This window comes from Solanum pennellii, chromosome 1 (assembly GCF_001406875.1).
Source record: "Solanum pennellii chromosome 1, SPENNV200".
Classification (NCBI taxonomy): Eukaryota; Viridiplantae; Streptophyta; class Magnoliopsida; order Solanales; family Solanaceae; genus Solanum; species Solanum pennellii.
In genome coordinates, this window is record NC_028637.1 from 97,451,262 (window position 1) to 97,470,931 (window position 19,670).

The window sequence follows — 19,670 nt, forward strand, 5'->3', positions numbered from 1 at the left end:
TAAAATAGATTCTAGTTAAAATAGTAAAAAACTTTCCAACTTTTCTTTTTCGTGTGTAAATGTAATTAATTTTTATTTTTTCGTCTTTCTTATTAGAATATCTATAAAAATAGTAATGTTTTAATGAAAAATAGTGTGCATTTCGTACTATAAAAAAATAGATCGCTTGATAGAATGCGCTATGAAAAATATACTTTTGCATATTATTAATACCTTATTTAGTTTTCTTTGCCTAGCTATCAATTAATTTTATGTTAGTTATACACTCTACTTTATTGTGTGTATTAGTACCATATTAGTTATGCAATAATATTAATATATTTATTAGCATTGTTAAAGAACCCCATTGCCCATCAAAACCTTGTTTACATCTCTTTTTCCTTATAAATAATTTTTTATGCAATATTTTTAATCCATTAAATTAAACTATGCATAAAAATAATGTATGATAATAAATATAGGCATAACCGATACAAATTTTTTTAATTACTACTATATTTAACATTATCCTTATACTGTCTATCAATATATAATTTACTGGAATCAATGTGAAATTTGTTTTTCCTATTTTTAGCCGGAGGAAAGTCATTCTCTTACTTTCATAAAAATAATAATTTTTTTTTAGAGAGAATAGTTTTAATTTTTTTTTTTAAATCAGAAAACATTTTCGTCTCCTTCGAACAAACCCATAAAAGTAAAAAAAAATATTCCAGTATCTGATCACTAAAAAAAATAAAGAAAAGGTAGTTGCAATTAAAAAAGAGAAAAGGGTATGATATACCCCTCAACTTTGTCATTTAGAGCTGATATACCCCTTGTTATGAAAGTGGCTTATATATACCCTTACTTGTAAACAAATGGCTCACATATACCCTTTTCCTTTAACGGAAATGAAAAAAAATAGAATTTTAATCTAATTTTTATTATTTTTTTCTAAAAAGTATAATCCCATATGAGTAAATTTAATCCTCGTCAAGCATATTTTTTTTTACTTTTTTTTGTTTCAATGACTAATTTATAATTATTATTTTGATAATCAAATTTATTTATGTTTCACTAATATTCTTGTAAAACTTATTGTAGATGACCAAATTTTTTCTTCGAATACGAAATTAAATTATAATAGACACAAAAAAAATAGTTTAATTTTTTTTTAAACTAAGGAATGAAAGAAAAATATAAAATAAGAATAAGAAATTCAAATAATTATAATAAAAGAAGTCAAAAAATAATTTATGGATGAAAAAAATTAAATTATATCTTGAACTTTGATAGAAGAATCATATATACCCCTATATAATTTTTTAAAAAAAATTAGAAGTAATAAATATAAATGTAGAACTAATTTTTTTAACTTCCGTTAAATGAAGGGTATATGTGAGCCATTTTATAACGGCAGGGGTATATGTGAGCCGTTTGTATAACGGTAAGGGCATATGTGAGCCACTTTTATAACGAAGGGTATATCAGCTCTAAATGACAAAGTTGAGGGGTCTATTAGATCCTTTTCCCATTAAAAAATAAAAAAAGTTACTGGTATTAGAAAGCTTAACTGGGGTTAAATTTTAACCTGAGCATGTCCGAGGTGAGTGAAAGAAGCTTTTGATTTTGTATTTCAGCTATATAGAGGGAAGGCGAAAAGATATACAGAGAGAAGTTAGATAATAACGAAGCGGTTTTGGGGGTATTTGGTAAACGTTGATTATTCAGGTGATAAATTGTTGAGAGGAAAAAGCGGTTTTTGGAAATCCAAAAAAGGTGGTATTGGTTACTGATTACAAGACTCAAAAAGGGCAAAGAGTGGTTTTGTAACTGAAAAAAAGCAAAGTTGTAGAAAAAAAAAATCAGTAGAAAGAGCACAAAAGCAGTTACATACACTTATGTGTGTTTACATTTAGAGAGAGAAAGGTGCAGAAAATGGGTGATTATTATTAACTATTTTGTTTGCTAGCTAAAATGGATCTTTGCAAGTTTTTGGTTTGGATTTGTAATGATGATAATTGGGTATGTTGAAGTGCGTGAACACTGAGAAAGGTTTCTTCTTCAAGCTTTGTTGTTACAGTCCCTTTTTTGTTTGTTTTGGGTTCCTATCTTCTATTCTACTGTGAAATTTTGGGTGATTTCTTTTTAATTTTTTGGGCCTTGTTGGTTGAAGGCCATAGAGGAGCTTCTGAGTCATAAAAACAGGTGAAAATGAATTGCTTCTTCTTTCTTTTAAAGTTTTGTGAGTTTCAATGAAGTTTTGTTGTTTTCTGAGAAATAGAGGTAGCAAAACTTGACTCGGCATCTCTCTATGTTTGTTTCTCTTCTTCTTCTTTGTCTTTTTTATATTTTTTTCTGAAAATTTTCAACTACTACTTTAAAGCTTTAGTTAATGCAATTTGCTGATCATTTCATAAATCATTAAATTCCTGATTTGGGATTAGTCCTGTTTTAATGAAAAATGCACTTTAAATAGCTCTAGCTTCTGTTGAGTTCTGTAACAACTATTGCTGAGTTCAATTTCTTTTTTCAGTCTCTGCTTCATTTCTTTGGCAAGTTGAAGATTTTTTTCCTTTTCTAATTATATGTGAGTTTGTTACATTTTCTATTTCTGGTTTTTCAGTAGGTATGGGAACTGAGGATTTGTATAGAGATCTCTGGAAGGCATGTGCAGGGCCTTTAGTTGATGTTCCTCGGGAAGGAGAGCGAGTTTACTACTTTCCACAGGGTCACATAGAACAAGTATCTCTTTTCAACCCTCTTTTTATGATGCTAAAGTTCCATTTTTGAAAAAAAAAATCTGAAATTTTGCTATGGTTGCGTATTAAATGATATGCTTATATAGTTAGAGGCTTCGACAAATCAAGCAGTGAATCAACAAGTTCCTCAGTTTAATCTTTCTTCTAAGATACTCTGCCGCGTTTTTCACGTTCAGTTACTGGTATGTTCTTGATTCTGAATTCTATTCATTGTTTATTGCCAATTTCGTGTTATGGTTAATCATTGACCATTCCCCTTCAATTGATAGGCGGAGACAGAGACCGATGAGGTCTATGCCCAGATCACATTGCACCCTGAGCCGGAGGTAACTATCTATAGTAATTGCTTTTAGTTTATCTGCATATTTTCTTAAGCATCCGGTATATGATGCTAAATGAAGCATCAGGCTCCTCTAAGCCAACTTTTTGTTTAAAAGGGTTGAACATTTATTGGATGGTTGCTGTTTAGATTCTTTAGTTGACTAATTCTCGCGTTTCATCGACTTAATTTATTTCCTTGTAGCAAGAGGAGCCTTCTAAACCTGATCCATGCCCACCTGATCTGCCAAAACGAACGGTTCACTCGTTCTGTAAGATCTTAACCGCATCAGATACAAGCACGCATGGAGGATTTTCTGTTCTTCGGAAGCACGCTAATGAATGCCTCCCGCAACTGGTAGTTCTTTCACTTTGTTTTCACTTATTTTTGTTTTTTTCGTTAGATGGATGAAGAAAGTGGGCTTAAAAATAACAACATGTACTACTTATCTTTTCAATATCAGCAACTGTTGTCTAAGTTTAACTGATCTTGATGTTGTATAACAAAATTGGCAGGAGAGAAGGATCATTTCTTCTCTTCCCTGTCTCAGACTTGATTACTTTTAGCAAATTTTTAGAGGGTTAGATGTTCTGACATTTTGGACTCATATGTGGCATCAACAGGACATGACTCAGGCGACTCCGACCCAAGATTTGGTTGCCAAAGATCTTCATGGGTATGAGTGGCGATTTAAGCATATCTTTAGAGGTAACTTTTACTTGGTACAGTAAGGATTAACCAATGTTGGTGCTTTGAGTTTTTGAGGTTGAGAAACTCTCCCCGTATAATAAGTATTTTTAGTTGAATTTAGATTCTGGTATACATGTATTTTGTCTTGGTTCCTTAATCTACATAGTCACTTTTCAGGCCAACCTCGAAGACACTTGCTTACTACTGGATGGAGTACATTTGTAACATCCAAGAGATTGGTTGCTGGCGATGCTTTTGTATTCCTGAGGTGCTAACTCTCTTTTTTATTTGTTAGGAACTGCTGCTGATTCATTTTCGATAAAATTAAATCATATTTTATTTTCCATGACATAGATGATGACACTTGTCTTAAATATTGCAGGGATGATAGTGGAGAACTGCGTGTTGGGGTTAGACGTCTTGCTCGTCAGCAAAGCCCTATACCTCAATCTGTGATATCCAGCCAAAGTATGCATCTTGGAGTTCTTGCCACTGCATCTCATGCTATTACAACACAGACTCGGTTTGTTGTGTATTATAAACCAAGGTATTCCTCTATCTTCTCGTAAAATGTTTACGCTGTGCATGTTATATGACATCTTCCTAATTCTTTTGATACCATATGACATCAATCAGGACAAGCCAATTTATAGTTGGATTAAACAAGTATCTGGAGGCTGTGAGTCATGGGTTCTCAGTGGGTATGCGTTTCAGGATGAGGTTTGAAGGAGAAGATTCTCCTGAAAGAAGGTTCACTATGCATTCCCTTTTCTTGTGTTATTTGAAGGTCATGCTGCTGTTGCAGCTTTTGATTTCTGTGGGCTTTAATTGTCAGGTTTACAGGAACTATTGTTGGAACTGGTGACATTTCCTCACAATGGTCAGAATCTAAATGGCGATCCTTGAAGGTTAAGAATATGTTTGGTTTCATAGATCGAAAAGTTTGACACGTTCATTGTCTCGTTTTGATACTTGTTTAAGTTTTACTCTCTTCTAGATTCAATGGGATGAACCAGCATCCATGGTAAGGCCGGACAGGGTTTCACCATGGGAGATAGAGCCTTTTGTTGCTTCTACTTGTGTAGATGTTGCACAACCAGGAATAAAGAGCAAAAGACCCCGTCCCCTTGATCTTCCCCGCTCTGGTATGTAGTTACTTCTGCACTCGTGTCTCACTTTTCCTTTCCCTTTCTACAATTCCAGTCATTGAAACCCAGACATAAACGGGTTTTTTTGCAGAGATTGCTGTTGCCTCTGCTGCTTCTCCATTCTGGTGTCCTGGATCTGGTCCTACTCTTGAAGTGAGTCATTTAGGTGGTATTACAGAAGTGCAAAGCCGTGATAACCAACTATTTTGGTCCTCGAAGCAGAGTAGCAGCCTCTCCAACGGCATGAGCAACACTAGTTGTAGGACACATCTCAGTGGAGCTTGGCAGCATAATATGCTTGCAAATGGTTCCCTCAATCTGCTCCGAGACTCTATTGAAGACAACAAGCAGCTGATCACACGATCAGCTCTGTTGGATTATGGTTCTCCGATGTCTTCAAGGGTAAGTAGTGGCCTGTTACATGACCAAGTCAATAGGGGTAGCAAACATGTGATCTCTTCTGCTTGTCGGTTATTTGGAATTGACTTGCGGAACAACTCTAATAATACGCCATCTAAGGCGAAAGAAATGCTTGGTCCCAACATTACATCGAACTGCGCTGATGAGGCACCTGTTGTGCATGACGAGTCTGAAGTTGATAAGGACCAGAATGTTGGGCATCTGAATCCTTCAGAAGAAAAAAAACAATTCCAATTGGAGGCACTACCAAAGGATACACAAAAGCAAGGCCCCACTTCGTCAAGAACTCGTACTAAGGTACACAAGATAGTTTATGTTAGTTCTTTAGATTGTTGGAACCATCTGTTTACTTTACTTATTTGTAAGCATATTTATCGAAATTATAGGTGCAAATGCAAGGGGTTTGTGTTGGACGTGCAGTTGACTTGACTGCACTAAGTGGCTATGATGATCTCATCAGTGAATTGGAGAAGATATTTGATATCAAAGGAGAGCTTTGCCCTCGAAACAAATGGGAAGTTGTGTACACGGATGATGAGGGTGACATGATGCTTGTGGGGGATGATCCATGGCTGTGAGTTTCTGCAACCGTTTTTATTTTCATTAGCTTTTTCTGTTGACTAGTTTTGATTTATTTATTGATTGCAGAGAGTTCTGCAAGATGGTGAGGAGGATATTTATATATTCCAGCGAGGAAGTGAAGAAGATGACTCCTAGATGTAAGCTTCCTATCTTATCATTGGAAGGTGAAGGGACAATGCCGAGTGTAGATTCAGAGCTAAAGGCTGAGGGTTGATTCAGACTTGCACAAAATTGTTAATACAAGGGCGTAACGACTAGACATGTTTTTTTCTTTACTTAATATTTGCGTGTTTCTCTCCTATCTCGTAAGAAAAACTAGGAAGACTGGGGTTAGTGATTTGCTCCTAAGTAGAAGAGCAGTAAGGAAGTAGATTAATGTTAGAATTTACTAATGTTGTAGTCACAAGAAACTTGGTGAAAGTTAGCTGTGGAAAAATGTGAATACTTTTGTGGTTGTTGACAGCTTTTGATTTGATCAGTCTGTGGAAAAAGCAAAAAAGCTTAGACATGCTTGTTTCTTGATGGCAAACTATGGTTATGCTATTTCTTTCTTATTTTCTTTATAGCGCTGAGTGGGAAAGAGTGACAGTAACTGCAGCATAACAGCTGTGAATTTGTGGCCCCCCATTATCTGCCTCAAGTCCGTACTATTAATTATTTGGCACATCGAACTGACTATATAGATTTATTTTTCAAGGTTAAATACTATATGCACATGGTGCCCAGTAATGGTCCTTCTTTGCTCTGCATGTGATCCTCAACTAAGATAAATTAACCCCTGTGGTCCTAAAAACTTGGACTCTCATCTTTTCTTTATAAAATAATCATATGGTGTTTGGTGGGATTACAAATGGCAACCCTTTAGGGGGTGGGTTTGTGAAGAAAGAAAAATGTGCTATAGCTAGCTAGTGGTGTTGTCTTTCTGGCAAAACTAAAAAAGAGTTGCTTTTGAAAGGAGATACTAAAAATAAAGGCACAGTATCTATGTGACAAAGACCGTGAAATATTTTCAGTTTGGGCAACGTCATTTTCTCTAATTTCAAATCTTTTGAGGTCCTCATCCATTGTGCTACTCATTACTTTGTTTTGGAGCTTAGATATAATTTGGAGTGCCCTTAGGAGGTCAATGCTGGATAATGGGCCAAGCATTGAATAGCAACAAGACAGTGCAATTAGCAATGACCCCTGCAAACTGGACTGCATGTGACTTGCTCTACTCTTCTAGCTGTTGGACCCTACCTTGGCCCGAGTCGTTTTCAGAGTGGGCAGACTGTTATCTGAGTCTCTTTGGCCCGTAGAGCAAAGCTTGAAGGGGGCATGCCAATGAGAGCTTGTGCCCCCACATGCCACAACTAGACACCATTGTAGAGGCCTATCTCATCAAAACCCTACGCACACAGAAATTGAATGGTAGTACCCTTTTGGGATTGGCTTATTAGGTCAAGCACGTAGAAATTCTTTCTAATTTGGATGGCTGTTGAGATTTAATTTCAGGACCTTCTGATACCATATTGAAACTTAAGTTATTAGAAAAAAAGACATTTTTATTAGTATCTTGTATTTTCAACACATGTACTAGAATTGATCTAATTTGATCATGTTGCTTTAATCTTGCTAAATCATAATACATGTATCGAACCGAAAGACCTTCATTGTTGTTCTTCTTTTGTTTAGGAATCAAAGGACTTAGATGTTTCTCTATTTTGATTTATTGAACTATGTTTGTTATCATGTTATTTGTTTTCATATAAAATGTATATTTCAAATAACAACAACTACGGAAGTGCACAAATATCTGATTTTGGGAACCATGATTTAAGCCAGGGCGCACGTAAAATTTGCAAGTCTACCAACTTAGAAATAATTGTAATTAAAAACCATATACAAATTAAACAGTGATACCCATGAAATTCTTACATCAATGCTAGTTAGACTTGCAATAACTGCAAGTGCAAAATAGATGCTCACAAGTCATAAGGTAGTTTAGGCCCAAATACACTTGGGCTTAGCCCGTACTGAAAGATGGGCCGTCAAAGATTAATGTGCCCACAAGAGTATTAATGATTACATTAACAATAATGGATAAAAAAAAATTAGAATTTCTTTTACTACTTAGATTTTGATGAATTCTGAAGAAACTTGAATAAATAGTATTTTTCCCATAAATACATCGAACATTTAAATATTTTGCGAGTCCTTTGGTTCTTCCATTCCCTCCAACTAATTTATTAACACGAAAAAAGAGGTAAATATACCTTTCAAGTTTCAACAAATAATACACATTTATTCTTTTTAGGGAAAATTATGCGTATAACTAAACGTATACTAATTAATTAGTTAACATAGCTATAATTTATCTTAATTTATAATTCGTAACCTGTTTTTAGCTATAATTATGCAAATTTAGCTTTTTAGTTTTGTATAATTCGCAAGTTTGTATAATTCAAAATTTGTATAACATTTGTATAATTTGGAGTTTGTATAATTGTTTACACTTTTTTTTGTAATTGTTTAAAATCATTATTTCAAGTTTATTCAAATATTACTAAATTATACAAATGTACCCCTAAATTATACAAATCCGCGAATTATACAAATAAAGCAGCTTAAACTTCAACTATAGCCCGTATATATACAAATTATAGCTATAGAGTATAATTAAATTTATTATAGCGGTTAACTTTCCTTTTTTTTCTTCTTAATTGTTGTTATTAACAGATTGAATCCATAAAATAGAATTGTTTTTTACTTAAAAGATGTCACATGATTTATAAAAATTACCTTACCCATTTACTTCATCCCCTTCAGACTCAATTAACTAAAGAAAAAACCAATTCCTCTTTTATTAGGACCTGATCCAAACTTATTTTATTTTATGACTAAGTAGAAAGGGCTTGATTTTTTTTTTCCAGACTATGAATGTAATTAACTATGGATCATTTGTTAGACAGTAAAGATATATATGAATCACGTTAAGGGTATATTTTCCCGTTTTCCCTTATAAATATTTTTTCTCATTTATTCATTTTTTCTTTTTCTTCTATATTTGGGTATAGCCAACGTTTCTGAGCTTCATTATTTGTGCAATGATATAAAAATAATAACTCAAAGTCAATAAACATGCAAAAACAGAATGAAAATACATTAAAATTTCTGCTTTTTATGAATTTTTTATAATACAAAATGACAAATATACTTATGATAAAGCTAATAATTATATGAATGGTATAATGGTTTTCACGTGATATTAATAAGAGAAAACTAACGTTTATTGCTAAAAATTGTCGGTCTCGTCAACCTCTCTTTCTCTATGATATATATTTACTATTAAAAAAGCATAACAAAAGTGCATTAATAGTTTTAATAAAAAAAATAGATTACACATTCAGAAATTCTATTGAATATTTTAAGTCATAATTATGTTAAAAACATTATTTTTAAAGTTAATAAAATGCAATCAAATTTTTATATAGTAATAGTGTGATTTGATTCTTTCTTTACAAAAAGTACGTATGTTATATCATCAAACTTGATAATTAAGGCTTTTTGTGAGACTAATAATTTGGTGGAATATTTTTTTCTTTATTTATGTGGTGTTGCTTATGTTACCTTTGTTTTCGTTATCTTGTCCCTTCTTAAAGAAAAAAATAATTAAACTTTGTAGTATTTGGAGTTTATCATGAATTGATATTATCTTACGCCATTTTCCATTTATTTATAATTTAGGTAATGATCCTTTACAACTTAATCACGACATATTTATCTTCGATCATCAAATTATAAAGTAGAAAATATCATACAATAACTATATATATGAAATTGTTAGAAAGATCATTTTTTAAAGTTTAATTCATAATTTTAGTAAAACAGAGGAGCAAAGTAAACATAATCACTCTCTTGATTGAGACCTGTAATACTATTCTTTCTATTTTTCCGATTCTTATTATTATCACTGATTTCTATTGACAATTCACAATTTCTTTCTTTGCTAATAAAGGAGTTGTTGATGCGTAATGATGTTAACACCCTTATCTATAAGATTGAATTTGCTTTTGCTTTAAATAAAATCGAATCAAGTTGATAGTCATGTCGTAAATCAAGTGCCTTCCTTCCTATCTCTTAATTTTGCTATCAAGTTTGGGTGATGTTAATGTATCCAAATGTTACATTACGTGACATTTTATGAAGAAGCAATTTTAAGAGAGAATGTACTTTGGATTTAGGATAGACGGGGTGGGGTCAGGGGCGGATTTATGTATCATGGTAGGGGTACCACGGCATCCAGTGATTTCGATTAAAATTTTATATATACATGTGTATATATATGTATATCTGCAAAAAAAGCTTATGAAAAATTAATCTGCCACCCCTAGACACAAGCGAATGGTACTCATGGGGTCGCAAGTTTGATTCTCTTATTGCTCTTTTAATGCATTTTCTGTTTCTTTTGCAAAATAAAAATGTTGGCGCTTGGACTCGAACCCATAATCCACACGTGACAAAACAATATTAATACCGTAAGCCATGGGCTACATTTGAATTTAGTAGACATTATTATAATATCATATATGTAATGAAAAATCACAGACAATTGAGACTTAAACGATACGACACCCACTATTTTTAAATCCTAGATTCGTATCTGGATGGGAAGTACTGGTGGGTGTTTTGCTAATTAAATGCTCCACATGTTCACAGGAAGGCAATGAATATTAACTAATGTGACATATCAATCATAATTTAATTTGGGATTTTTGGTGGACAGAGAAGACAAAACATATATCAAATCAAGCTTTACTTTTGATGATCCAAGGATAAATTTTCATTACATCTCATCCCTACAAAAAGCAAATAGCTGGTCACGAAAATGCACTTTTTTTTCCATTTTAAGTTTTTTTTCTCCGTGTTCGATATTCATGTAAGGTAATTCTGATCGGTTCTGATCCACATCAAATTGAGTCATGAAAATGTGTTCTATGACATGATTATTTTTGTACCTAATGCTAGAATTCAAAATTTTTATTTAAAAATAAGAAATTTTAATTTATATTGATTCTTCCATAATCTTATTGGTCGCACTTTTTATTTCTACCGCCATTTGATATAAGTGGTGGACAATTTGTATACTAGTATTATAACATTTGCCACTGCCTCTTTGTTTTTCTATGGATTTACGATTAGTTTTTTTTCGAAAAAAGTTGGATTAAATGTTATTTATTTTTAAGTGAGATAACGATTTATTTGAGGAAAAAAGCAAGACAAATCAAAGTCAAAGGAGGAGGCCAAAGGTAAAGGTGCCCCCAAAAAAATATACTACTATCTTTAATTGGTTTCTCTTTAATGACTAGTATATATTACTAGTATTCTTTATTTTTGGTTGTCTCCTTTTTCTTTCTTTAATTTGAAAATGATGTAGGAAAAGCCCAACTTTTTCTTTCTTTTCCTTTTTTCTAAAAAAGTTTGAGTTTCTTTTTTCTAAGGTAGAGGTCTGAAATTGCAATTTTTATTGTTGAATCATTTGCCCTTTTTACATTCTTACCTTTCTTCATTGCCACCTTTGATTTCTAGACTTTGGTACTTTTGTGCACCAATACCAAAATTTCTCCCGTTTCACTAGAATTGTCACACATCAGGCTAATATAAAATATTTACTCGTTGAATAAAATATAACTTAGTAACTTCAAGAGAAGAGGTGCCTCCTCACAGAAGAAGTCCCAATGATCAGGTCGGGTATGGGTTATTGTTCATCAAAACCCTCAAAATTATTATCAAGACGTGATAAGTAAAAGTGAGTCGAGAGAGTATAAGGGTGACTTACATCATAATAACAAAATTAAACAATTTTGTATAAAATCAGGATACTAGATTCGATTGGGAAAATAAAAGCATCATCTAGAATAGACAAGCCATTTGCAGATTCAACGGAAACAGAAATTTAATTATCGTTTTATTCCGTGATGGATTCAGGATTTTTATTAAGGGAACTCAAAAAAAAAAAAAGTAGTGATTTGAACTTTTAAACCACTAAGCCAACATCTATTCTTATATTCGGGAGATTTAAAATCAATATATAGACATAAAAAAATTCTTAAAAATACCTTAAATATACAATGTAATTTTTTGCCCAAGGGATTCACCAAGGGGGTTCGAAAAAAAAGAGTAGTGATTTAAACCACTAAAGCCAACCTCCATTCTTATATTCGAGAGGTTCAAAATCAATATATAAACATAAAATTTTTTAAAATATCTTAAATATATAACGTTATTTTTTACCGAGGGATGGTCTAGGCCCCTGGTTTTCTGCACATTGAAGTGTACAAAAGTTTTGACATATGCGTGAAGAGATTGAATGAGACATTTTTATGGTAAAATTCAAGCAAAAAAATACAATCTATCTCTGAAAAAGAGCTGAGATTTCCTATTATGCTTTAGAATCCAATGCTATCCTTCATCCTAAAGTCCCAAACATACTCTAAATTCTCATATAAAAAAAATACTTCTCCATCCTATTAAATATTATTGTCAAAACAACATTAAATGTTTTACCAAAAAATGTCAATCAGGCATAGTCTGTTACTATCTTTACAAAAGTAATCATAGCCATTCAATATGCATATAGTCAATGCACTACCAATAATTTAGCAAATTTATCTTAGTCAAAATTTTAATTTTAATTTTCAACCTCCCTATACTAATGTCTACACGCTAGCACAACACTTTTTCTTTTTTTTTTTTTACTTCAAACTATATATATAAGAAATCAAATTTTTAAAAATCAATATACTAAGTTTACATTTACTATGTCACAAAATTTCACTTGTTTTAACTAATGTTTCCTTAAAAAAGATCACACAATTAAAATAAAAAATCTCAAGTTGAATTTTTTACTAGGCACACAAGTATTACTTCCCTAACATATTTACTTGTTCATGTTTAACTTCACATAACTTTTATACATTTTTTGGTTGGGAACAAGTTATTTCAGAATTAATTATCTTGAAATAACTTATCACGTATATGAGAAAACTTATCCCATTACTATCGTATAAATAGTGGGATAAGTTATTCCCAATATGACAACCAAACAAAACAATAAAATTTTATTTCAAAATTATACCTCATACGAGACGATTCCTTAGTTAAATTTTATATCAGGTCAAACTAGGATAAACAAAATAACTGCAGTGTTAAAAGTAGTTGATTAACCTTTGCATTTACGCAACTAATGAACACAAACAAGAAAAGCAAAAGTTATTCTCATCATGTCAGGCAGCTAACAAGTAAAGAGTCAATTAATAGAGCATCATAAAATCCAAAGTCAAGAACGTGCTAGCAAATGCATTATTTATAGTCATTTGCTGTTTTCCCCTGTACATAAAACATTACCCATAACTCTGCTCTGTACCAACAAAAACAGAGCACCATGGCTACTGAAACAAGTTCAACACTAAAACTTCCTCTGTTTTCAGTAAATTCACAAGAAGATTTAGGGATGTTAACTCCACTTCATACTTTAGCTTCAATTCCATTCTCTTGGGAAGAAGAACCTGGAAAGCCTCGTCCATGTACTGACCTTATCCCTTTACCAAATTCCATATGCTTAGAGCCACCTCCTAGGCTTTACATGGAATTAACCAAAAGTTCTTCTCCTACAACTGTTTTTGATGGGCCTTACATTACTAGCAAGCCTAAGTTTTCATCTTTTAGGTTCTTGAGGGATCGGCGTCGACAAGGGTCATTTGATAGTACTGCTAGTTCTGAAACAGGGCAACTTAGTGCGTTTGTTGTTGGCAAGAAGAAAGCGGAAAGTAAAAGCTGGTGGCGTCGTAATAATGGTGGTAAAGGAAAATTTGGTACCGATTTAACAGATTGTGTTAGTTTGAATGATGAATGCACTATGAAAATGGCAACACTTAAAAGAAGTGGAAGCTTTTCAGGTCTCTCACAGACTAAGACTCACATTTGGGTAAGTCTTTAATTAATTTACAATCTTAGTGAATCTTGCTATTAGTATTAGTACTGTTTTTTTCTAGTCCTGTTTCATGTCAAACAGTTTTACTAAAGCTTGATTCATCCTCTGCCCTAATACCTTAGAGATAATAATTTTGAGATAAAATGCAATGGGTAGAGTATTAGTTAGTCCTGTGACAAGTTATCACATATATATGATGGAATAATTTTATCTATCGCATCTCCGTACCAAACAATTCCATGAGATTTTAGAATTGAACCTATTTTATGGTTCAAATCTATGATTTTTATAGTTATAATAAGTTTATACATAAAATTAGTTGTGCATCGAAAAGATACTGGATTTAGATAAAATAACTAGAACTTGTTAATGCTTCATCCCTCTCTTAACTACGAACTTCCTTTTAACACGCTGCTATCTTAATAGTTGCAATATAGTGATAAATTTCACGCGATTTAGCCTCTAAGCTATAGAACCTATAGGTTGGCCGTCCTATCCCACCTCTTTAAAGGATCAACAGTTTGTTCTTTGACTATCAAAATATCAATCATTTCTAACCAAAAGAAAAAAACTTGTTGTAAGATATTGTGACTTATAACAACTTATTAGTTTCCATTTTGTTGTTAAAATAAAATTTGAAGAATGGATGACTGAATTCATAAGAATTAAGTAAAAACACCTTTTGGTAATGATGGACTAATATATGAGAATGAAAACAAAAGAGATAGAGTAATGAGAAAGCTTAATAATTGGGGCAGGTGATGATGTTGAAGAAGACGGTAGTGGGGTTAGATAAGGGGCCTAGTTAACTTCACTTTTAGGCAAGAGGGTAGGTATAACACAAAACACAAATATAGCTGTTAGCAATTATCTGTTTTCTTTTCTAGGCCTCATTTAAATGAAAGTGCTCCTACTAATACTCGAACCCAAGATTTTTTATCAAGGAAAAAGCAACCCATCGATTACATCGATCCATTAGTGGTGTTAACAATCATCTTCGTTAAAAGATGTAGATGGGGTTGAACGAGTAGGTAGGTAGGTGATGCCCAAGTTATAGGGCGCCCAATATCATCGCAGTTAATGGGAAAAAGGGACTTAAGGATGTGGGCTGGCTGATTGAACTATACCTGTTTTAGTAGTGGATTGGGAAATGTGTAGACTTTTCACCGTTGAAGTTTTTCTTGCTATGCTATCGCTATCATTTATCAACATTCAACATGCCCATCCCAACATTTCTCAATCGAAAGTAAAGGATGTGTCTTAGCAATTAATAAAGTTGGTGAACAATTATGAGATATCAGACTTTAAACTCGGACAACAAATAAGTGGGTGAGTTCTTTACTTTTGGTAGGCACAATTACTAGATACCATGTAGTACTGAGACAATAGGGATTACTAACAAGTAACTCGTAGAATATATACGCACCTATCATTTCGTCATTGGTTGGGTTTCATAAGTAGAATTTCATGTCCTCTTCTATTTTCCATCAGCGTTTCTCAAGTAATGTTCTTGTTGAAATCTTACAGGCAACAATATACGAGGGTTTCAAGCAGGTAATAATACCATGGAAGAGCAAAAAATCAAAGAAAGAAGCGCTCATTGACCAAGTGTCAACAATGTAATGCAGTGAAGATTTTATATTACTTTCTCTAGTCATTTAAGTACTCCTGGTTAAATACACAGGAAATATAGAAACAAATGTACCACGTCTCCTGACTTGAATGTAGCTATCTACTATCATTAGGCCTTGAATTTCACCAGAACCTATTGTAAATATTGTGAGATCATTTTCTGGATTCCATTTCCACTTATATATCCTTGCATCATATTGAGGTAAAGATTTATGGTTTGCATTTTGGTCATGCCAATTGCATAGCTACATGAGAAGTACCCTAACCTAGATAACTTTTTCGATTTTCCACCCATCAAATATACTTTGATAAATACTAAACAGAGACGCAAACAGTGAACCTTCCTCTCCAACTCCAACCAACATTAAAATTTGAGTTTCCATCGTGACAAATAAAGAAATATGCATACGATAGTATGGGCATACTTCAGAGAGTGAAGACTTACCCGCCAACAGTCATCAAAATTCGTTGCATGTGATGATTTCGGGTTCACTTCAGTTATATACTAACTAAAAGGCAATTCAAACAAAGACAAATTAAAATCATGACAAGCCTCAGATGCATTTGATTAGGTTATAACTGAAGTCAATTCGGTATTTGAATACAAGTAGCACTGCCTCTGTCAAGTGCTTACAAATGAGGAGGGTCTCCCTCCCCTTGCACAAAACATTTAAAGTATCCACAAAAAAAGACATTATTTTCACTTCTGATCAGGATGAAACAAGAAGGATGGAATAAGCCTACAAGGAGTTGGTTGAAACTAAAACCTCACAAGTATCTTATCCTTGTTTTTTACCAGTCATACCCGCAACCACCTGCACAAAGTAGATTGAAGAAGAAAACGAAAATCAGCTAAAGATCTGCACAATCCTACAACATGAACAACTTATAAGCAGTTTGAAAGCATTTCAGTTCAGAAACTAGTTTAGAGTCTTTGGAATGCCACATGCAGCCAATTTCTGGAGCTCTATGATATCAACCTTAGAGAGATATCTGGCAATCGGTAGGAAAATTTGAGACAACGAATATATGGATGTTGGTTGATCCAAAAAACAAGAGGCTATATCTCCTAATTTGCAATTCAAATCTCAAGTTAGCACTTATAACAAAAATCATCAGTTAAGTTGGCACAACATGATGCTATAACACACTCGTACAATCTGAGTCAAAGCATTTCACCTACTGGAAAAGAAGAGTAAAAATGGACGACATTGACAATTCTATTTAGTATACACAAGAATGTGAACTAGCATATTGTAAAGGGATTACTTATCCCCAAAAGAACACCGACTTTATGCATAAACAAAGATCAAACAAACCAATAAATATATCTACACAAATGAGGAATATGACTTATAAGAAAGAAAAACACAGTTGCATAAACCAGAAAAAACATAGAACAAAGATGGACAATTACTCACATCGCTTAAAGGAGCTGCCGGAACTTGCTTGGATGATTCAAAAGAGTCCAGAATAGGCCTTACAACCGCCGGAAGGAAGAGGCCTGAAATTGCAAGCAATATAAGACAAGCTGATTCTCAATCGAAGAGAAAGGCATATAGGAATAGAAGGTCAATACGTGTCCTTTCAAAAAACAGTATACAAAATGTACTACTTCAGTAGGTAATTGAATGGTCATCATTACACGATGCACATTGACTCCAACTTCTTGAGTTGGTAATAAGAATCACCAAGTCATTAACAAAGGTAATTCTTCTCCTGAGCTACTAACACACACTTCTTTTGCAAGAGGGTTTCACAGTAAGGCTGAGCTAATTGGCTTGTGCCATACAGGAAACTAATCTACTAAGGGTTACTGAGAAGCAATAACAGACAGCACCCTTGTGTATGACTAACAGGCAGTAAAGGCCTCTCTGGAAGCACATAAGGGACAACACAGATTTAACAGTGAATCTTACTTGCATGATCAATGGCTAGACAGTTGCAGAGATAGGCTTCTCCAAAATTCCTGTTACTAAATTACTGGTTTTCAAACCCAGTGGAACAGATGAATATGTCCATTAGTAGATTATAGTTTTAAAGAAAATATCTCACTTATTGAAATCCCTCTATTAGATCAAGATAATAATCTGAAAAAGATCAACTTTTAAAATCTTTAACTAAATATAATTTGATGAATGTAGATAGACATGTGAAGAAGCTGAGGTTGATAACCACCGCTCTACCATCATTCCATTTTAGTAAAGGACATCCAGATCTATTATTCCTGTACTGTGGATTTCTCTGCTTGATTTGCAGATGAGAACATACTTAGTGCTAAACGAAAGAAAATGTACATTCTTCTTTAGATCTCACTTTGTCACCTCTGTCAAAATGTAGCAGGAAAATAAGACTAAGAGTCTAAGATGCATACTAGGTTTTATTGCATATGCCTCATATATAGCTTTTGCATTCAGGAATTAGGCTTGTCTAAGCATGCAAAGCAATAAGAGGAACCCGCTCTCTACAGTCAGATCACATATTCTGAGCCCCCATCCTTTACCCACTCCTAAGGAAAAGTCATAAAGACGTCCATACATAAAAAGAGACATTTTTTTTGGGGAAGTGATATCGATGGAATCAATAAGATGAAGATATAGGAAAGATAACAAGTACAAAAGAGAGCTTGCATGCTCTATTACAGTGAGACATATGAATATATATGTCATATGCACGTTCACATATGTAAAATGCAAGAATAAGGAGTCATCTGGTAGCAGATTCCTATTTGGGCAACAGATCAACTTGATGCTTTTGTAGAAATCATACTTGTGACAATATCCGGAGGTTATTGTTCCGAATTATCTACTTATTTTGCTGTATATTCCCTACTATCAGAATAAGAGTTAGGACAAAACCTTTTATATCTTTCAATTAGATAAAGTGGCAAATCAGCTGCCGCTACAAGTTCTAATTGACCCACTGGCCACTGCTAACAAAAAACCTACAGCTCAACTGACAAATAAGCAGATTCATTCACAAAAGAACTTGATACTTAGAGCTCGCAATGAAACAGATAACCTGAAAAGTGTCTCAGACTAATATCCTAGTATGCCTATTTAATCACAAGAAACTGTGTTCTCAACAACGGGAAGGCACGTTATCCAATTAATCACAATGTAATAAATCTCCGGAAACCTCTATATATATCCTCCAAAAGAGATCCTCTACCTATTGAAACCAATCACTAGCTTAAAAGTCCACAGTATATGTTATGAAGAGCTACTTGGAACCTCAATTATATCAAACAAAATAAAAACATTGTCCAAATGAAAAATTACAATACCCAAATTGAGGATTACCGTTAGTAATCAAGCATTAGTACATTCAGAGAAGCTGGTATCGAAATAATCATTATACTGACCAAAAATATATATATGTCTTAGCGGCTGATTTGCAGGGTTTTGTTAGAAAAATATGAACTTTGAAAACATCAGATTTCATAGATTCAACCACAATAGGGTCCATGGACGCCTGATTCCCACCGATATACAGTTCGAAAATTGTGAACTTATGTGTAAAATTCAATTGTCACTAATGAAAAAAAAACAACTTATTTTTAACCAACAAACATAAAATCGAAGATTTGATGATAGCGTAAAGATAGAGAGTAAGAATCACCGAATCCAGCGATGAGACAAGAGGCAGCCACGACTGGTTCTTGAACCACGAACATTCTCAATTTCCCCATTACCGCCATCTTTTCTTCTTCTTCTTCTTCTTCTTTCCGTAGATTTCCTATCACCCAGAAAAGTCTCGAGATGTTGGCTGCTGTGTAGCAACTACGATCGGTTATTTTGAAGCAACCCGGCCCATAACGTTGTTCCCAGGCCCATGTATTTGTACTTGGCATGTGACATCAAAATGACATTAAAAAACTTTCCTTAATAACAAAGATATTTTTGACCAAATAATTTGATAGAAAGGATAGTTTTAAGTTTGAAATATAGTTTAAGAGTAAATTTGAGCTATTTTGGATAGTTTAAGGGGTTTTTTTGACCCTTTTTCGTTTAGTCTATGTGGCAGTGGAACCCTATTGACGTGCAATTTATGTGACAACTTTCGTTAATAAGAAGACACTTTTGACTTAATAATTTGACGGAAAGGATAGTTTTGAGCCGAAATATAGTTTAAGAATAAATATGATCTATTTTGGATGATTTAAG

At 33.3% G+C, this 19,670-nt stretch overlaps 3 protein-coding genes across 9 annotated transcripts; 2 read left to right on the forward strand and 1 right to left on the reverse strand.

The window, feature by feature from the left end:
* The first annotated feature begins 1,607 nt into the window (after nt 1–1,607).
* On the forward strand, nt 1,608–6,429 carry LOC107007744 (auxin response factor 18-like). 7 transcript variants are annotated; one of them, XM_015206499.2, is made up of 15 exons: nt 1,608–2,034; nt 2,156–2,187; nt 2,606–2,724; nt 2,828–2,923; nt 3,011–3,067; nt 3,265–3,417; nt 3,684–3,768; nt 3,928–4,018; nt 4,133–4,297; nt 4,387–4,500; nt 4,586–4,658; nt 4,748–4,895; nt 4,990–5,615; nt 5,705–5,892; nt 5,967–6,429. In XM_015206499.2, the coding sequence occupies exons 3-15, from the start codon at nt 2,611–2,613 to the stop codon at nt 6,112–6,114; spliced, it is 2,058 nt and encodes a 685-aa protein (XP_015061985.1). In that variant the 5' UTR covers nt 1,608–2,034; nt 2,156–2,187; nt 2,606–2,610; the 3' UTR covers nt 6,115–6,429. The 7 variants fall into 7 exon arrangements, with proteins under 7 accessions (XP_015061985.1, XP_015061986.1, XP_015061983.1 ...); XM_015206500.2 differs by having other exon boundaries at nt 2,609–2,724; XM_015206497.2 differs by lacking the exon at nt 2,156–2,187.
* Nucleotides 6,430–13,148: 6,719 nt separating this feature from the next.
* LOC107029679 (uncharacterized protein At4g00950-like) lies at nt 13,149–15,711 on the forward strand. The gene is made up of 2 exons (XM_015231154.2): nt 13,149–13,866; nt 15,400–15,711. Exons 1-2 carry the CDS (start codon nt 13,324–13,326, stop codon nt 15,493–15,495), a joined length of 639 nt encoding a protein of 212 aa, XP_015086640.1. The 5' UTR covers nt 13,149–13,323; the 3' UTR covers nt 15,496–15,711.
* Nucleotides 15,712–16,040: 329 nt separating this feature from the next.
* Nucleotides 16,041–19,299, reverse strand: LOC107009237. The gene is made up of 3 exons (XM_015208543.2): nt 19,126–19,299; nt 16,926–17,008; nt 16,041–16,319 (listed from the first exon to the last, which is right to left on the reverse strand). Exons 1-3 carry the CDS (start codon nt 19,202–19,204, stop codon nt 16,284–16,286), a joined length of 198 nt encoding a protein of 65 aa, XP_015064029.1. The 5' UTR covers nt 19,205–19,299; the 3' UTR covers nt 16,041–16,283.
* Between the last annotated feature and the right edge of the window lie 371 nt (nt 19,300–19,670).